Below are 15,756 nucleotides of genomic sequence, written 5' to 3' on the forward strand. Positions count from 1 at the left end.
GTCGGTTTTTCGCGTGATGATAAATAAGAACCATTGTCACGTACAATGAAATGACAAATGAAATTGCAATAATTACTGCATCAGCATACCACTTTTTTACGTTATGAACAAATCCAGAAGTTTCTGAGTTGTTTTTTGTGTGATTTGTAAAATTCATTTTACTTTATTCGGATTTTAACAAAAAAAAATTACACAGAGAGCTTACTAAAGAACATCCAGTCTTCTTTTCACAAATATAGCTATGTTGTAAAAAAAAATACTGAATAATTAATAATTCATAAAACTAATTTTCAAAAATTTTAACTTGCATCGAATTTCTGATTGCACTAATACAAATTCGACTTTTTAAAAATTCAATTTATTTATTTTCGTAAATAGTGAAAAACTATACCACCATTTTGGTAAAAAAATGGCTTCATACAAGCTTCTATAAAAAATATTTTTTTGTTCAAAAGTTGTTTCGTTTTTTTGTGTTTTGTGGTAAAAATTTATTTTGCATTTTTTATAATAATAAAATAAGTAACGGCCGACTAAATCAGAGTTATCCGCTAGAGTTCCTTAAAACTAAAAAATTTATGGCCGTTGGTTACAGATGTAAACAAATTGTTAATTTGTTTTATTTACCACAAAAGTCAGTATTAAACCTACTTATATGTTGTTTTTTTTACCTAGATTGTAAGTTTGCCTTATTTTTACACACATACGCACTATGAGTTGGAGTAAACGATTCGGAAACCAATCCGAAACTGTAAATTTAGGCGAAGAAGACAAAAATTACGGAATCTCTTCATTTCTAAACGATAACAATAACTCAAGTTACAATTTTGATTTAGCTGAGCATCTTCACACGGCAAAACTTCATGATGAGACAGAAAGCGAAGCTAGATCCCTTGTAACACAATGGATTAACCAAGATCTTAGAAATGAATTAATGGACGATGGTTATTCTGATATGACTAAAAAAGTCTTAAAAGTTAAAAATAGGAATGAAAACAATGATGCAATGTACAGTGATTGTAATTCATTCATGGAAAGTGTTTTACATAGACATGTCCCTAAGCCAATTAAATCCCACACTTCTGATATTTTTGAAGATTTAGATTTATCAAATGATGACGATTCAGTTATTACTTCAACTATCGTTAAAAGATTAATGAATAAACCAACAGACATTTCTGTGAATACCAAAAGTGAGAACCGTTTTTCGAAAAAAACCTATAATCCTTCACTTGCAATGGAAATAAGACACAAGGAAATCAAGGAAAAACACAGACAACGAAAATTAAAAAACAATGAGATTGAAAGCGCCATTCAAAAACAAGAATGTGAGAAAATTGCAAGAAAGTTACGAGCTCGGCAACGCAAAGAGCTGGAAAATATTGAAGAAAAGGCAATTGAAGATGAGATGAAGAAGATACGAAAGCGGATGCAGGATGAAGAAAAAGCCGAGTTGAAGAAAATTGAAGAAAGAATTCGATCAACAGAAGTTTTAAGTCAAGATTCAAAAAAGATCTTACAAAACCCAAAAGAAGATTTTTCAATAAAACCAAGTTCAAATAAAAAAAATACTAAATTAAAATCAAATCCAATACCATCCATTAAAGAAATAGACAAACACAAAAAACAACTAACAAAAGGAAAAAAATCGCAAATTCAGTTGTTAGAACAAAAAGAAGTTAATTTAAGAATGGAGAAATTAAAGGTGGAAAAAATGTTAAACCAAGAATTACTTAGAAAATATTTTGGTTCCTGGTTTCATGTGGTGCTTGAAAAACAAACTTTATTAGGAAAAGCAAAAGCTTTAGCAGACTGGCATTGCTTGTCAAAAACCTGGAATGCTTGGAGATTGTATCGGTTAAAACAAGAAGCTTTAGAAGAGACAGAAGTTTATAAAACAACGATAAAAATTGCAAAAAAGAATGAACACCTAGCATATAGGAAACATCGCATTGTACTGTTAAGAAAATGTTTCTTAGCTTGGAGAAAATTTGTAAAAGTTGAGCAATATTGTGGTGAAATTCAGCAACAACATAAGGAAACAAAGGGTAAAATGGAATCATTACTTAGCGCTGTAGCTAATGCTGCAAATAAAAAAACTGAAAATGATGTCGTTGTGAAATCTCTTGAAGAAAATTGGTCTGATGATGGAGAAAACTCCGATACTATCAACTCAATATTTACAAGCAAAAACTCAAAAAAAGTTTCATCTAAACCACAACAACAAAATAAGTTAAAACACGCATGGCAAGTTAGAAAATCAGATATCAATAAATTATCAGTGAATGATATACTGGAAATCAATCCAGAGGAAAGAAGGCAATCCACTGTTGTGACTTCTATTAACCCTGGAAAAAGGAGAAATAGAATTGAGAATCAAAACTTGTTGATTGCTCAACAAAGGCGACTTATTAATAAGCAAAAACAACTAATTAATGAACAAAAAAAGACACTTACTTCTGACCAAAATAGTGGTGAACCAATGCCTACCCAATCTAAAACAAATCCGACACCTTTTTCAAAATCAGTAAGCAAAAATAATGACAACAAGCGGGTAACTGAAACCAAACCACCAAAGGCTCTAATGATGATGGAAAAGAGAGCATTGGAGAGAAACAAAAGAAGGCAAGAAATTGAGGAAAAAAGGAAAATTGCTGAACAAGAGAGAATCGAACAACTTCAAAAACAAGAAGATGAAAGATTAAAACAAGAATCTGAGGAGAAAAAACGGAAGATCGAAGAGATTAAGCTTAAAAGGAAACTTAAGGAAGAAGCTGAAAAAAGAAAAATTGAGCATATCGCTCATATGAAAATTCTTAACCAAAAAGCCAAGGAACATTATACTAAAAACATTTTGCTTAAATTTGGGCTTCAACCATGGCTTAAACTTATGATCAATAAAAAAACACAACTTGAAATAGCTGATATTCATTATACCAAAATAACAACCAGAAAATGTATTTTTGAATGGCATGATTTAACCCAAAAAGCTCAGAATACTCGAAAACAATTAGCAGATGACTTTTATAAAAAGTACCTTGTGCGTATGGCTTTAAGAAATTGGTTACGCTATGGAGAAAGTATGTCAATTTTGGAGCAAAAAGCAGAAATTCATTTTAATTTTGTTTTAAAACGAAAATCGTTAAGAACATGGGAGAGATTTGCCACTAATGAGCGAATGTCGTATTTCGAAAAACATGAAATTGCAGCACAACATGACTTAAAACGATTAAAACAAAGAGGTTTTAATGTAATTAAGTCACTGCGAGATGAAGCCCAAAGAAATGAAGAAAGGGCACGAAGAGTTGCCAGTATGAGAAAAAAGGTTGCTGAACTTATTCCAGATTTTTCTCCACAAAAAAGTTTGCAAGAGTAAAAAATATGCTCAGTATTAATAAAAACAATATTTATAAACACTTTTTTAACAGATTTACCGATTGTAAATATTGTTATAATGTTTCTAAATATGTAGATACTTAAATTTTTTTATAAATTACTTTTTTTCATCTTACATGGGTTATAAGAAATAATATACAAACAATTGTAAGCCGCTAGATGTCATCAAATAGACGTATTTTTAGAAAATATTTTTGTAAAAATTAATATTTTACTAAATTTTTGCATTGCGATTTAATAAATGAAATATTACATAAAATGTTTTATTACTTAGGCTTAATAGTATTGGAAAAGCATTGTTTTACAAAAACTTAAAAACAAAAAAAAATTTAAAATAGGTTTTAAATTAAATTATCTAATTAAAAACAGATTAATTTTCCAAAAATTCTTTTTTATAAAATTAAAAATGACTTAAATAACTTGTTGCTGACTAAGGCTACATTAATAGAAAAGTGTTTTTTTTAACGCCACATCAGAATGAAAGTTATTCTTAACTTTAAATAATATTTTTATAATTCTATACAGGAATAAGTTTGTTTAGCTTTATTCAACAGTTAGCTGGTTTCGTAATTTACATCAAAAACAATTACAGAAAATACTAAGATTTTTACAGAAAAATATAAATTAAATATTAATTATTGAGGCTAAAGTGTTACTAAGACTCAGCTTTTTATTAAAATTGTGTTTACAATCAGAAAATTGAGTCGCGTGATATCATAATTATCAGGGCCGTGACGTAGTTTCAGAACTTAAATATTTGATTTTATGTATTTTTTACGTCATGTATTTTTACGAGAAGTTCTTCGAATCAGTAATCAGTAGCAACAGATAATATTTTTTCAATCCAAAGAATAATAATACAATTTGGTAAACACATTACTAGCGCGAGAAAAAATAAAGCAAATGTATGGAGGCTAGAAATACATATAGGATTTGCTTAACTTTTTTATGATTGAATATTCGCTGTACTATCGATTGTGATGTCACATGGCCTAATCGTTGTTGAATTATATCTCTCCCATGCATGATTGATGATGTGCTTTGACAGATGCACTTTGATTTAAGAAACAAGAAAAGTGGAAAATTTTATGGCATGTTTCAGTGTATTGTCTGTAAAATTGTCTACGTGTTAACGACATAGTTATAAGAGGTAATAAATGTCTAAAAGTTAGATAAATTAAATGATATAAAACTTAAAGTCTGGCGATTTTTTCGTGAATAAAATATAGTTAAGGTATTTTGAAATGTTAAGCAAGAACTAGTTTAGTTACAAACAAGGCTATTATTCTAATCACAAAACAAATGAAATATTTTGTTTTATTAATGTGTAACTAACTGATAAATGCACTTTTGTTTGTAAAATATTTACTAGATTTTATACGAGAAAATATGGTACAGGCATTTGCCATCATTAATCAAATGTTGACATTGGCGAGGGCCTAAATGTATAGGCTACCATATAAGTACATGTTAAAATGTTAGGTGTAAAACACATGGATTAATACACGAGAACAATAAGATACATTTACGGAAAACCAACCAGTTTTTTCTTACAGTAGTACTAGTAAAAGTACTAGTAATTTTTTAAAAACATTTTTAATGCGAAGTATGTAACGTTGACGTAGAAGGAAACTGAACTACTAGATTTTTGAATTGACTGAACAAGTACGCTTATACAGTAAATTAAAGCAGGCAGTGGTTAAAAGCATAAAGGAGTTAGTGTAAGTACACTTAGAGTAGAGATAACGAATTTGTTTGTACGATTTAAAAGCTGAGTCATGTGAAACCTAGAATTTTTAACAATAACTGCTTTGTTTACTTTCAGCAAACTTCAATTTTTTTTATTAAATTTTCACTGTTTAAACAGTAATGGAAGAAAGTCAAGCAGAAAATAACCCAAACGGTAAAATTACTTTTATTTATTTTATTTTAAATGCTAGTAACAATTTTAACAAAAGCATTAACAGTATAAAGGTGCAATAGTTGACAAAACCATCAGCATAGTCTAAATCATACTGTAAATTGGGTTTACATAATTTTATGGTATGTATAACAAGGTCACCAAACCAAATTATGTTGTTTGATTATCAAAATTTTACTTTTAGGGGCAAGTAAGAAATTTAAGCCTTTCAAGGCATTTCGACGGATTTTTCGAGAAGGGAAGAAAACAACCAGTAAAAGACTGAGTAAATTTTCCGATAATACGACAGATAAAAGTCAAGGGTAAGGGATACTTATTTATTTCTTGCTGATTTTTAATTAAAAAAGACGAAGCTAATATGCATATTCTTGGTAAAAAAGCTGGCAATACAGTTAAGCCGTCGCGCCAAATTTTTAATGACATTTTATAACAGAGGTTAGCTTATTCATTTACGTCATTGAACTTTTGTTGACTACACCAGTCAGTCATTGTTTTTCCTAGCAGAAAAAAAGGATAGATTGTAAATATGGATTAAAATTTTACCATTTTTACATGCCATGTTCAATAATAACAATATATGCATTGCCTTATTAAATTTCCTTAAATAAACTAGTTTAACCCTTTGATTAAATAACCACGACCTGGTTGTTTGTTTTAAACCCTTCTATCGAAAACCAATATACGTATTTCACTTCATATATATATAATTCAATTTCGCAGGCGCTGTACGTCATTGAATTAAAGTAAGGAAATACTATGCAAACAAATAGAGTTTGTTGCTATAGGTTAGTTTAAAATATTTGCTAAGGGAAAGTCGTTCTCGCCTTTAGTTCAAACTTTAAACCAGTATCATTTTAACGTGCTAAGCATTAAAAGATTTTATTGTAGAAGCTATTTAAATATCTCTTCTATTATAAACTATAAAATTGATTCACTTTTTAAAGCATTGCTTTAATCTTTAGTATTTCACGGGTTTAATTAATTAATTATGTAATAAGAAAACCGGTTTAAAAATTTGGCTTCATTGTGAGCATGCACAAAGGTTAAAAAGGGGCCATATCACATATTAAAACACGAACAAAGCAATTATAATATATATAATAAAAACTAAAAATAATAAAAACTTATAATATATAGAAAAATGTTAAATTAAGTTTAAATTTACTAAGTATGCTAATTTGACGTTACCCAATTTAAACTTGCTTTTATTTATTTAGCCTTAACGCTCGCACAGCAAACTTTTCAATAACAACTTTTCCAAACATGCATGAATAATTTATTAATTAGAGTAAAATTGGACCTTTACTTATTATATATTATTGTTTTATTGCATAGGACTTCTGTACCTAGCGTGAGACTGAACCGTCCGCTTAGTATGTCACATGATAGTATATTTGCAGCCGAAATAGTAATGCCAGAAGTTAAAGTTTTTGGAGCTGATATTTCGGATAGATGTTTATCCGATGAAGAAATAAATGCAGAAAAAGATTCCGGAAAAGCAAAAGTCGCCCAATTACAGGTAAAACCGTAAAAAAATAAGACTAAACGTATCATTTAATAAAATATACCAACTCAATATTAATCAGCTTTAAAAGATCAAATTTACATTTATTTTTATGTTATTTATACTAGGTCTAAATAGCAGTCAGTTAGTCAATTTTGCTCTGGTAGTATATAATGTAAATATAAACTTTTTTATAGGACCAGTTGAAATTGAAATTTGGCCAGGGTAAAGGCCTTCCACATCACGTAAGTGCTGATGTTTTATCATCAAGTGCTCCTTCTATTATTATCTCTAAAGACGAGGATATGGAAATCACACCAATAGAAACAGCGGTAAATATCTCTTATATAAAATAACTATTTTATATCAATTAAATTTGTTAAAATTATGCTCTTCAAACATATATCTTGTTTTTTTTGGGGCATTTTGCAAAATGAATATTATTGTATATTAGTAGCATTTAGAATGATAACTAAAATATTGTATTGTCCAAATTTTTCCAAAAATTTTTCATATTGTTTTGTGGACAACTAAAGTTTAAAGTTCGAAAGTTTTTGTTTCAAATAAATTCTTATTAAAACCACTTAAAAAGAAAGGGGCAGCTTAAGTTGGTATGGAAAATTTCAGCTATTTCTTTAACAGTTTTTTCTAAAGAACAAATACCACTAGTCGTATAAACATATTAATAGTAATTTTAACCATATGTGAAGATAGTGTTGCATAAAATAATTTCTTGAATAAAATTTGAGAAAAAAATCGATAGCATTTTATTTTTTCTAACGACAATGTTTGGAATGTAACCACGTGACCTATATCGACCGCCGGTGTTTTAACAAAACGCAATCTTCTAAATTAGTCCAAGTTCAAGTCTAAGGTTAAACTTTTCCAGAAATCGATCAATTTTAATTTTAGGTATATTATAATTAACACGCCAATAATAGTGTTTATTTTTCAAGCTAGGTAAGTGCATACGTTTTTAGACCAAGTGGTCAGCTAACGCGTTTTTAATGCACTTAATGGCAACCTCTACATAATGATGATGTCATGTAACAATCTTAATGGCTTTATATAAAAGTGTTTAGGGCCTAGGGCTATTTATATTGCATTGACATTGAATTAAATGGCAATACGTAATCGAAGAAATATGTACAAGTATAGTGTAAGGACGTTTAATGACAATTTTGTAGTTCAGTTTGATGCTACTTTAAGTATGAGCTTAAATTTTGGTAGTCCTGTTTAAACGTAGGTCTTGTTTTTAGTTTTATATAGGACTAGAAATTTGTACTGGGTTTAATGGAAAGTTATATCATAGAGTTTATAGCTTAAAAAGTTTAGTTTACAATCAATTTAGCCTATAACACTTTAATAGAACCATACCTTCTTAATTATTAAGTTTCTTTAGGCAACTATTCAAACATATGAAGTTACATATATCTATAGTTTCTACTTCATGTATAAATAACAAGTGCATTTAATTGCCACATGGATTAAAAAAGGGAAAACATTTTGCTACTTGATACCGACATAACTGCTCTCCATCTATTGTGTCGAACAATTGAATCTAAAATAATTATCGGCAGGAGGTACTGGGTGACGTCATCAGCAGCTACTCGCGTTACTTTTGAGCCCAGCAATATACATTTGAAGTGATATTGTATAATTGATATGTCGGTGAAGGGCCCCTTTAAAAGGTGGATGGAGTACAAAGAAAAATCGGTTAATTGTCCTCGCTTTAGCTCGGAGAAAATAAGCAACTTGAACACAACGAAAGAGTCATCAAAACCAAGAGCGAGAAAAACAATATCTAATTCACGTAGCTCAACCAAATCACAAAACCCAGTTGATTCAAATGTGGAAACGCAACAACCTCGTTCCAGAAAAGTTACGAAACCTTGTAGGTACGAAAATACGGAAACAGATTTTCGGAAAGCATCAACTAAAGAGCCGACAGTAGAGTTAAGATCTTATAAACGAGTCGACCACGATAGCGTAAAATCTCCTATTCGCTGGAACAAAATACAATATACAATACCTTTAAACGAAGATACATCTAAGCCGAAGGAACTACCTTTGTTAGACAAATATTCTGTATCAGATAATCATCGTTATAAGTATAAGAATAACGGATTTACAATTAGAAAAGAGCATGATATTCTAAGAAAAAGTAATTCAAATTCTCCCAAATTGCAAGCAACAAATAAAGGCAAGCCCAAAGTAGAAAGAAATTGGAAAAAATTAAGTTTATTTACCGTTCTTTCCTCGGCTTTATCAACTACAAAATCGAACAGATATTCAGCAAAAGTAAATTATAATCAATCCAATTCAACAGAAAAGAAAAAGCGGCATAAGGTTGAAAAACAACCCATTTTTAAAATATTTTTGCATATTTGTTATTTAATTTATTAACGAATTCGTAAAGAACTGATTTTTTTTTATGAAAATGTCGTTTTTATTCATTTATTGAACCGCTAATTCGTGGTTTGATTATAAAATAATTATCGTGTAATTTATGACGTTCGTTCTGTCACGTGCTCAGGGGAACGATATCGATTGGCCACAAAATCGGCCACTGGCGGTGAAAGGGTTAATACACAAAGCCCTTTATCGCTGCGTGGTCTAGCCATATAGGTTTGCTACATCACGTTTTTGCGTTGTGAAGCTATTTTAAGATAGACAACGTTTGCTTTTTAGGCCTCTTCCTCGACAAAGTTTACTGGAAATAAAGCAAGCATGAATGAAACGGAAACAAAAGTAGATGCTGCCGAAAATGATGAAAATAAAGGTAAATTTTTTGATTTATTTGTAAATCGTGTTAAAGGTCTATTACTTGTGGTAAAAAAGTAGTTTAGATTGATATGCAATGCCTATGTATGGCCACATAACATGTTTATATTGTTTTGTTGAGCTTAATACAGTAAGGTAATCTAAAACTATTGTGCTAGTTACTTTCTATAAGGTTATGGCACACGTATTATGTAGTTTATTGTTGGGCATTGTATTATGACACTATTATTTGAGGTATTGTGTCTTAGTATTAGGTTTAAGTATGTAACCAATACATGTCCGAAACAAAAACCCGTTTAAAATCAACATAGAACGTTGCAATGTTACTTTGAATTATCATAAAAACAGATTGTTTACGCTTTTTAAAGTTAGCAATAGTAGGGCGTGGGAATCTTGTTAACTTAGATTCGCGTTATCGTGCTAAATATGCTGTTATGGTTAGAACTTAATCTGTAGAACAAGCTTACGTACTCTGTTAAGTTAAACCGCTCGTTATAGTATGTAAACAGTACCTTGATGTGGTTAGTTAACGTAATTAAATCTATGTTTAAGTAATTAAATTTGTAATATTCAGTAGTACTTCATATTTACCGTAATCTAGGCAATAACATTATACAATATAAGAGCTGTATATATTGTAGTTTACTGTGGGGACAGATTGCAAAATGTATTACTTTAAATAAGGTATATTTACAAGAAAGTATAACCTTATAACATTAATAACATATGACGTGGACCTTACGTTGTTTTACGACCCTTTGGTTACAGATGTTATAAAAATAAAATTTCACGACGGAGTCGGCGAAAAGTCGGACTGTGTTTTATAAAGACAACTTTTGATTGATTGTTTGCGATTCATTCAAGAAGAAGGGTACTATGTACTTAGTCGAAAAATCTTTTTATTCCTAACAAGGCAGGGTTTTACTAGATTAAAAGTTAATATAACAGTCAACAGACCTTCGTACGTAGTTTGACTTTAAAAAGATTTAATTATACGGCTTGAGAAATCGCTATAGTTGCCCTAACGAAATTTGTTATTGTTAACCATTATCTATACAAAGCAGAATAAAATTAATGTAGTTTAATGTAAGTTATTTTAACAAGTAAATGTGGCAATACGTTACCCTGGAAAGTTAAGATAGACCTAAATTTACTTAAAATGGCTTTTTTACTTAACCAGCACTATTTTTTTATATGCGCTATTTTTTTGAAAAGTTTCTATATTTAATATAAAAGCGAGGAGACTGTTTTACAAGTGCGCTAATTCGCTGTTTGTTCAGCTTGCCTAAATCAGTTAAACACCATTGATTTAGCTCTTGATGTCGATTTTCTGCTTGGTTTTAACAGTCGTCATTTTAGAGTAGTGACCCAACGTAACCTACGTTCATTTGTTGTGGTTTAGAACGATCGATAACAGCCGACCACAGTTCCATTCAGCTAATTAAAGCTATGTTAATCAGCTGACACATTGCCTAAGTAGAATAACCCTATTTTGCCCTTGCTAAGGCTATTTAGTTGGATTTATTTCTTTGGGCTTAGTACGTAAGTGCAGTGAGTCTTTCAAGTATTAGTATTTCTAAGTTTTATTGTTATAGTTTATTGTATTGGTATAGTTTTAACACGTTAAATAATGATATTCCGTTAGTATGAAAAGGTTAAAATGGTGTTGTTTCACTTAAATCAATGGCATTGCGTAGGTTATGGTAACATTTTTAATAACAGTTATTTATTTAACACTGGTTCATTTACGTCAAACGAGTTCAAATTTGAAGAGACTATTGTTTAGATAAACAGTAAACATAATAACTAAAACCAGACCTTTAAAATAAACGAGTTTTTTTGCGTTAACTAATGGAAAATTAAGCGCAAAACAGGCACAAGCGACTTCCTGTCGCATAGCAGCACTGTATATTAAAACATTTTGCTTAACTAGCTGACTAGCAGCAAACTGATAACATGAAATGACTAGGCAAATTGGTTTTTAAAATTATAACCCAACAATATTCTAAGGCTGTGTAATAATTAGAGCATGATAAAGATTTTTGTGTGTTAAATTTTGTTGTTTTGGCACCAAAATAAGTTTAATTAGATTCATTATTTAATTTATATTAATTAAAGGTATAATTAATTTATAATATGGTAACAATAATTAATATTTTTGGTTAAAAACCGCTTAAAAACTGGAATGTTTGACTAAATCGAAAATTATCAGCATTCATTAAAAATATATAACTTAAATTTCAGAGTTTTAAATTATATTTACTACTGTATTTTAATATGAGTTACTTCTTATTGCCCTATAAACATAGGCCAATTAAAAATTTAAGTTTAATTAAATATTTTTGTTTTTACAGATTTAGATTTTAACATAATGGACAATGAAGCACCTGATGTGTTAAGTAATGTGGCTGCATACTCTAAAATATCTTCACGACCCAAGAACAGAAGAAAGGGAGGGAAACCACCTTCTATGAGAGTAATAATTTAACTTTTTTATTTCATTGTTAAACTTAAAAGGTGGTCATCTAAATTATAAATCAAATAGTATTTTTTTTTAATATTTTAAATTATTTCTAATCAATTAATTGCCTTTTTTTATTTTAATTAGTGTCTTATTGTTATGCAGATAACTTAAATTACCAGGTTTTAAATAATACTAAATATAGCAATACCTTGTTTGTTTATTTCTATTTAACATGGGCGTGAGTTGTGTAATTTGTGTATTTTTTAATAAGTAATTGATTAGAATATTTCAATTTCTATTTGCGATAAACTTTCCATTAAAGAACTAAAATAATATTTATTCAGTATACACAGTTTATTTTTTAATTAGCAGTTAAATTGCCAGATAAAATTACCAGTTAAATTGCCATTAAAAAAAAATATGTAAACTTTTACTAAATTAAAAAAACCTAAATTGAAAACAATTTGCAAAAATAATATATATATATTGTTTTTTTAGAATTTAACATCAGCGCCAACTTTTGATTCTGTTTTTGAGCAAGTTACTGAAGAGCGTTTGGTGAGTTTTAATGAAGATGATGTCAATGAACAACAAGATAAGAAGGGTAAATTTTGAAGTTATTTATTTGTACTGGGTTTAAAAATGTAGTTTTCTTCTTGTAAATAATAATTTTAACTAATAAATTAAATCGAAGAAAGTTAACAAATAAGATCTTATACCAGTCAGTCTTTACATGAAAAACCTTGATTACAATATAAATATAACCAAACTTTATTTAGATACTGCCGAAAAATCAGGCAAAAAATCCGAAGAGCGGAAAAAGGAAGAGGAGATGACTTCTGCCCCTGTGAGAAAATCTTTGTCGTTTAAAAACCACCTTGGTAGTCCCATGATGGCTCCCTCTTTGGGCGATATGAAAAAAATTAAATTACGCAAAACAAATAGCTCAGCTTCTGCAGAAAATCGGCCTGAACTTTCAGCAAAATCTGCCACCAAAGATGACGCTCAAAAGTCGTCAAAGAAAGTTGAAAAAACTACATCGGTACCTGGTTCGAAAGATGAAAAGGTTTCAACACCAAATTCTGCAAAATCAAAGGGAAAGAAAATGAATTTTTTTTCCAAAAAGGATTTGCCGAAATCGCCTACTGAGAAAAAGACACCAACCACAAAGAAGACAAAGTCTAAAACAAAGGAATCAGAATCCAAAGCCGATGAAGAAGTCTTCAAATCATCGAAGACAAGAGAAAATTCCGCAGAGAAAGAGGCAAAGTCCTCACCAAAAGAGGCCAAAAAAAGTGAAAATTTGTTGAAAGTTGTCGATAAAAGAAGACGAGCAGTAAGCAGTGAAACTGAGAAACCAAAAAAATCTGCTCCATTCAAAAATTCCTCGTTCAGCGGAGTTGAAGACATTAAGCTGAAAAAGGTTGAGGTAAAACAAAAGGAAAGAAAGGATTCTGACGAGGTGAAAGATAAGGAAGAAGAACCACCACAAGAGAATAAGTTTTTCAAACTCAGAAAAGTAAGTCGAAGTGATTCTGGCAAAACTAAATCATCCGTGGATGACAAAAAGTCCCCGAAGACCTCTGAAAGCTCTGAGAAAATATCTTCGCCCTCATCACCCAAGAAAGCTCTTATTCCACCAAACTTTCAGAAAAACAAAAATTCCTCCAAAAAACCTAAGGAAGCAGATGATAAAAAGGATGAAAAGAAATCTGAGAAATCGAACAAACAAGCTACAGAACCACTAAAATCACTAGACAGTGAAACCAAGCCCACCAGACCAGGTCTTAAATTTGGACCAGTACTAACACCTACTAAGGACCAAAGTGAAAATCTGTTAAAACCAGAAATGGGAAAACTTAAACCCAAACCAGAGATAAAATCACCAGAAACAGAGGAGCCACAATCCAACAATGCATTCCCTGTGAAGTTAAAAAGCACTGGGAATAGCAAGAGGTTGTTTTCAACGGAGAAGAATAACAACAATGTGAAAGCCCCGATTACTGATGAAAAAAATTCGAAAGCCGAGATTATCCAGAAACCGGTTGAAAGAAAAATTTCACATAATAGGAACAACAGCAATAACAATATTACGTTAATTGAGACAGTCAATCTAAATAACTCTAGCAATGATTTACCTGTTAAAAATATTGCAGCCAAAACTCCTCCAAAAGTGCCTAAAAAACCAACTATTAGCAGACCTCCTGCAAAACAACCCAACAAAATAACAAAAAAAGAAAACTTACCCAATGTCGAAAAAGAAAATATTGTTGCCCTAAGCAAAACCCAAAGTGACAAAAATACTTTAAAGAAAGGGGATGAGTCACAAAGTGATGGAAATGCCCCGTCATGGGTTTCCCTTGCTAGAAAGCGATCAAAAAAATGGGACAGTTCGAAAATGTCAACAATAGACAATAATGCTAAAGAGGTAAACAAACTTGTAAAATAAAGTTTTTTTTGGTATGATTAAAAAGTAGTTAACTTTGTTATTTTTTATATATTTATTTTCTTGTAGGTTAAAACTGTATCGACAAAAAAAGTGCCTGCGGCAGAGCATGAAAAATTGAGCGTCCAAACAAAAATTGAAATCAAAACAAGTGATGAAAACTCTTCACATCCAGCTCTTCGCAAAAGCCGAACGAATCAATACAAGTCCTCGAAAAGCTTCGAAGATAAACCTTCCGTACCACCAAAGACTTTAAGACCTGTTAGTGATGAAGCTAGTTTTAGTTTAAACCCCAGCAAACCATCTCGTAGTTTAAGTTTTAAAGTCCCCACAGAACAAGATACCACTGGTAGCCCCCCTCCCTGGCTAGCAATCGCAATGAAAAAACAAAAGCGATGGGGCAAAGAAGAAATGGTATAACAACTTTTGATATAAACTTTTTTGATGGGTTAGAATGTCTTTACACATAAATACTTGTTTTATTTTGTATTTATGTGATTGCTTAAAATCAAGTTTGCCACTTTGCGTTGACTTTAATAAGAGTGACTACTTGAAATTGATATTTAATAAACATAAGAGTTTGATTTCATGAAAAAACATTATGAAATGTTGGTACCTAGTAGAACATTACTATTTTTATTATGCTTTAATTTATTTAATTAGCATTGTGAATTTGCTTGAAAATGCGTACTACATTTTATCCACACTTTCAGTTTTTTCCCTTGAATCATTGTGATGGTTACATTCTATCATTAAGAGATTATTTCAAGTGTCAAATATAATTTATTGTCATAGATACATTATTCCTACTTTGTATGCAATATTCATAATTAAGTACAATTGTCGATAAAAACACACATAAAGCCGATCTATTGTGATCTTTATTTTTTGTTTAAGAGCTTATTAAAACATCAGTTCTGCCAAACCATTATTTTTTTCAGTATATTGTCGGATATTAATTCTCTGTCAGATACTAGCTTCTTAACATTGCACACATTTTTGCTTTAATTCTGTTCTTCACACTTTAAAATCCTATTATTATTTTTTTCCTATTATTTCTACTAAGATGTTGCATTTAAAATATTGTTTATGTATTATTTACTTAATTTAGTTACTGATGTAACGATAATTCTCTTTTTTTTCAATTTGTTGGCTTTGTGCAATTATAAAATGCCTCACAGATTTTTAAATGTTGCATTAAATTGATGAATGCTTGAATAAACTATGATTAAAACTTATATTTT

General features: G+C 30.1%; 2 protein-coding genes across 3 annotated transcripts; both read left to right on the forward strand.

Moving 5' to 3' along the window:
• Positions 1-643: 643 nt before the first annotated feature.
• LOC145750444 (uncharacterized) lies at positions 644-3,543 on the forward strand. The gene has a single exon (XM_082566487.1). The coding sequence runs from the start codon at positions 710-712 to the stop codon at positions 3,371-3,373; it is 2,664 nt and encodes an 887-aa protein (XP_082422613.1). The 5' UTR covers positions 644-709; the 3' UTR covers positions 3,374-3,543.
• A 1,617-nt stretch (positions 3,544-5,160) lies between these two features.
• On the forward strand, positions 5,161-15,741 carry LOC145752475 (uncharacterized). Of its 2 annotated transcripts, XM_082568781.1 has the most exons (9): positions 5,161-5,296; positions 5,499-5,616; positions 6,650-6,833; positions 7,016-7,150; positions 9,510-9,600; positions 11,957-12,078; positions 12,565-12,670; positions 12,846-14,494; positions 14,582-15,741. In XM_082568781.1, the coding sequence occupies exons 1-9, from the start codon at positions 5,263-5,265 to the stop codon at positions 14,930-14,932; spliced, it is 2,790 nt and encodes a 929-aa protein (XP_082424907.1). In that variant the 5' UTR covers positions 5,161-5,262; the 3' UTR covers positions 14,933-15,741. The 2 variants fall into 2 exon arrangements, with proteins under 2 accessions (XP_082424907.1, XP_082424899.1); XM_082568773.1 differs by lacking the exons at positions 5,161-5,296; positions 5,499-5,616; positions 6,650-6,833; positions 7,016-7,150 and adding an exon at positions 8,164-9,167.
• Positions 15,742-15,756: the final 15 nt, after the last annotated feature.

Source organism: Corella eumyota, chromosome 1 (assembly GCF_963082875.1).
Source record: "Corella eumyota chromosome 1, kaCorEumy4.1, whole genome shotgun sequence".
NCBI classification, from domain to species: domain Eukaryota; kingdom Metazoa; phylum Chordata; class Ascidiacea; order Phlebobranchia; family Corellidae; genus Corella; species Corella eumyota.

Coding starts and splice junctions, on each gene's coding strand:
- LOC145750444 (XM_082566487.1), top strand. CDS start 710: ATGAGTTGGAGTAAACGATTCGGAAACCAATCCGAAACTGTAAATTTA.
- LOC145752475 (XM_082568773.1), top strand. CDS start 8,484: ATGTCGGTGAAGGGCCCCTTTAAAAGGTGGATGGAGTACAAAGAAAAA. Junction 12,671..12,845: donor TGAACAACAAGATAAGAAGG/GTAAATTTTGAA, acceptor AACTTTATTTAG/ATACTGCCGAAAAATCAGGC. Junction 14,495..14,581: donor TAGACAATAATGCTAAAGAG/GTAAACAAACTT, acceptor ATTTTCTTGTAG/GTTAAAACTGTATCGACAAA.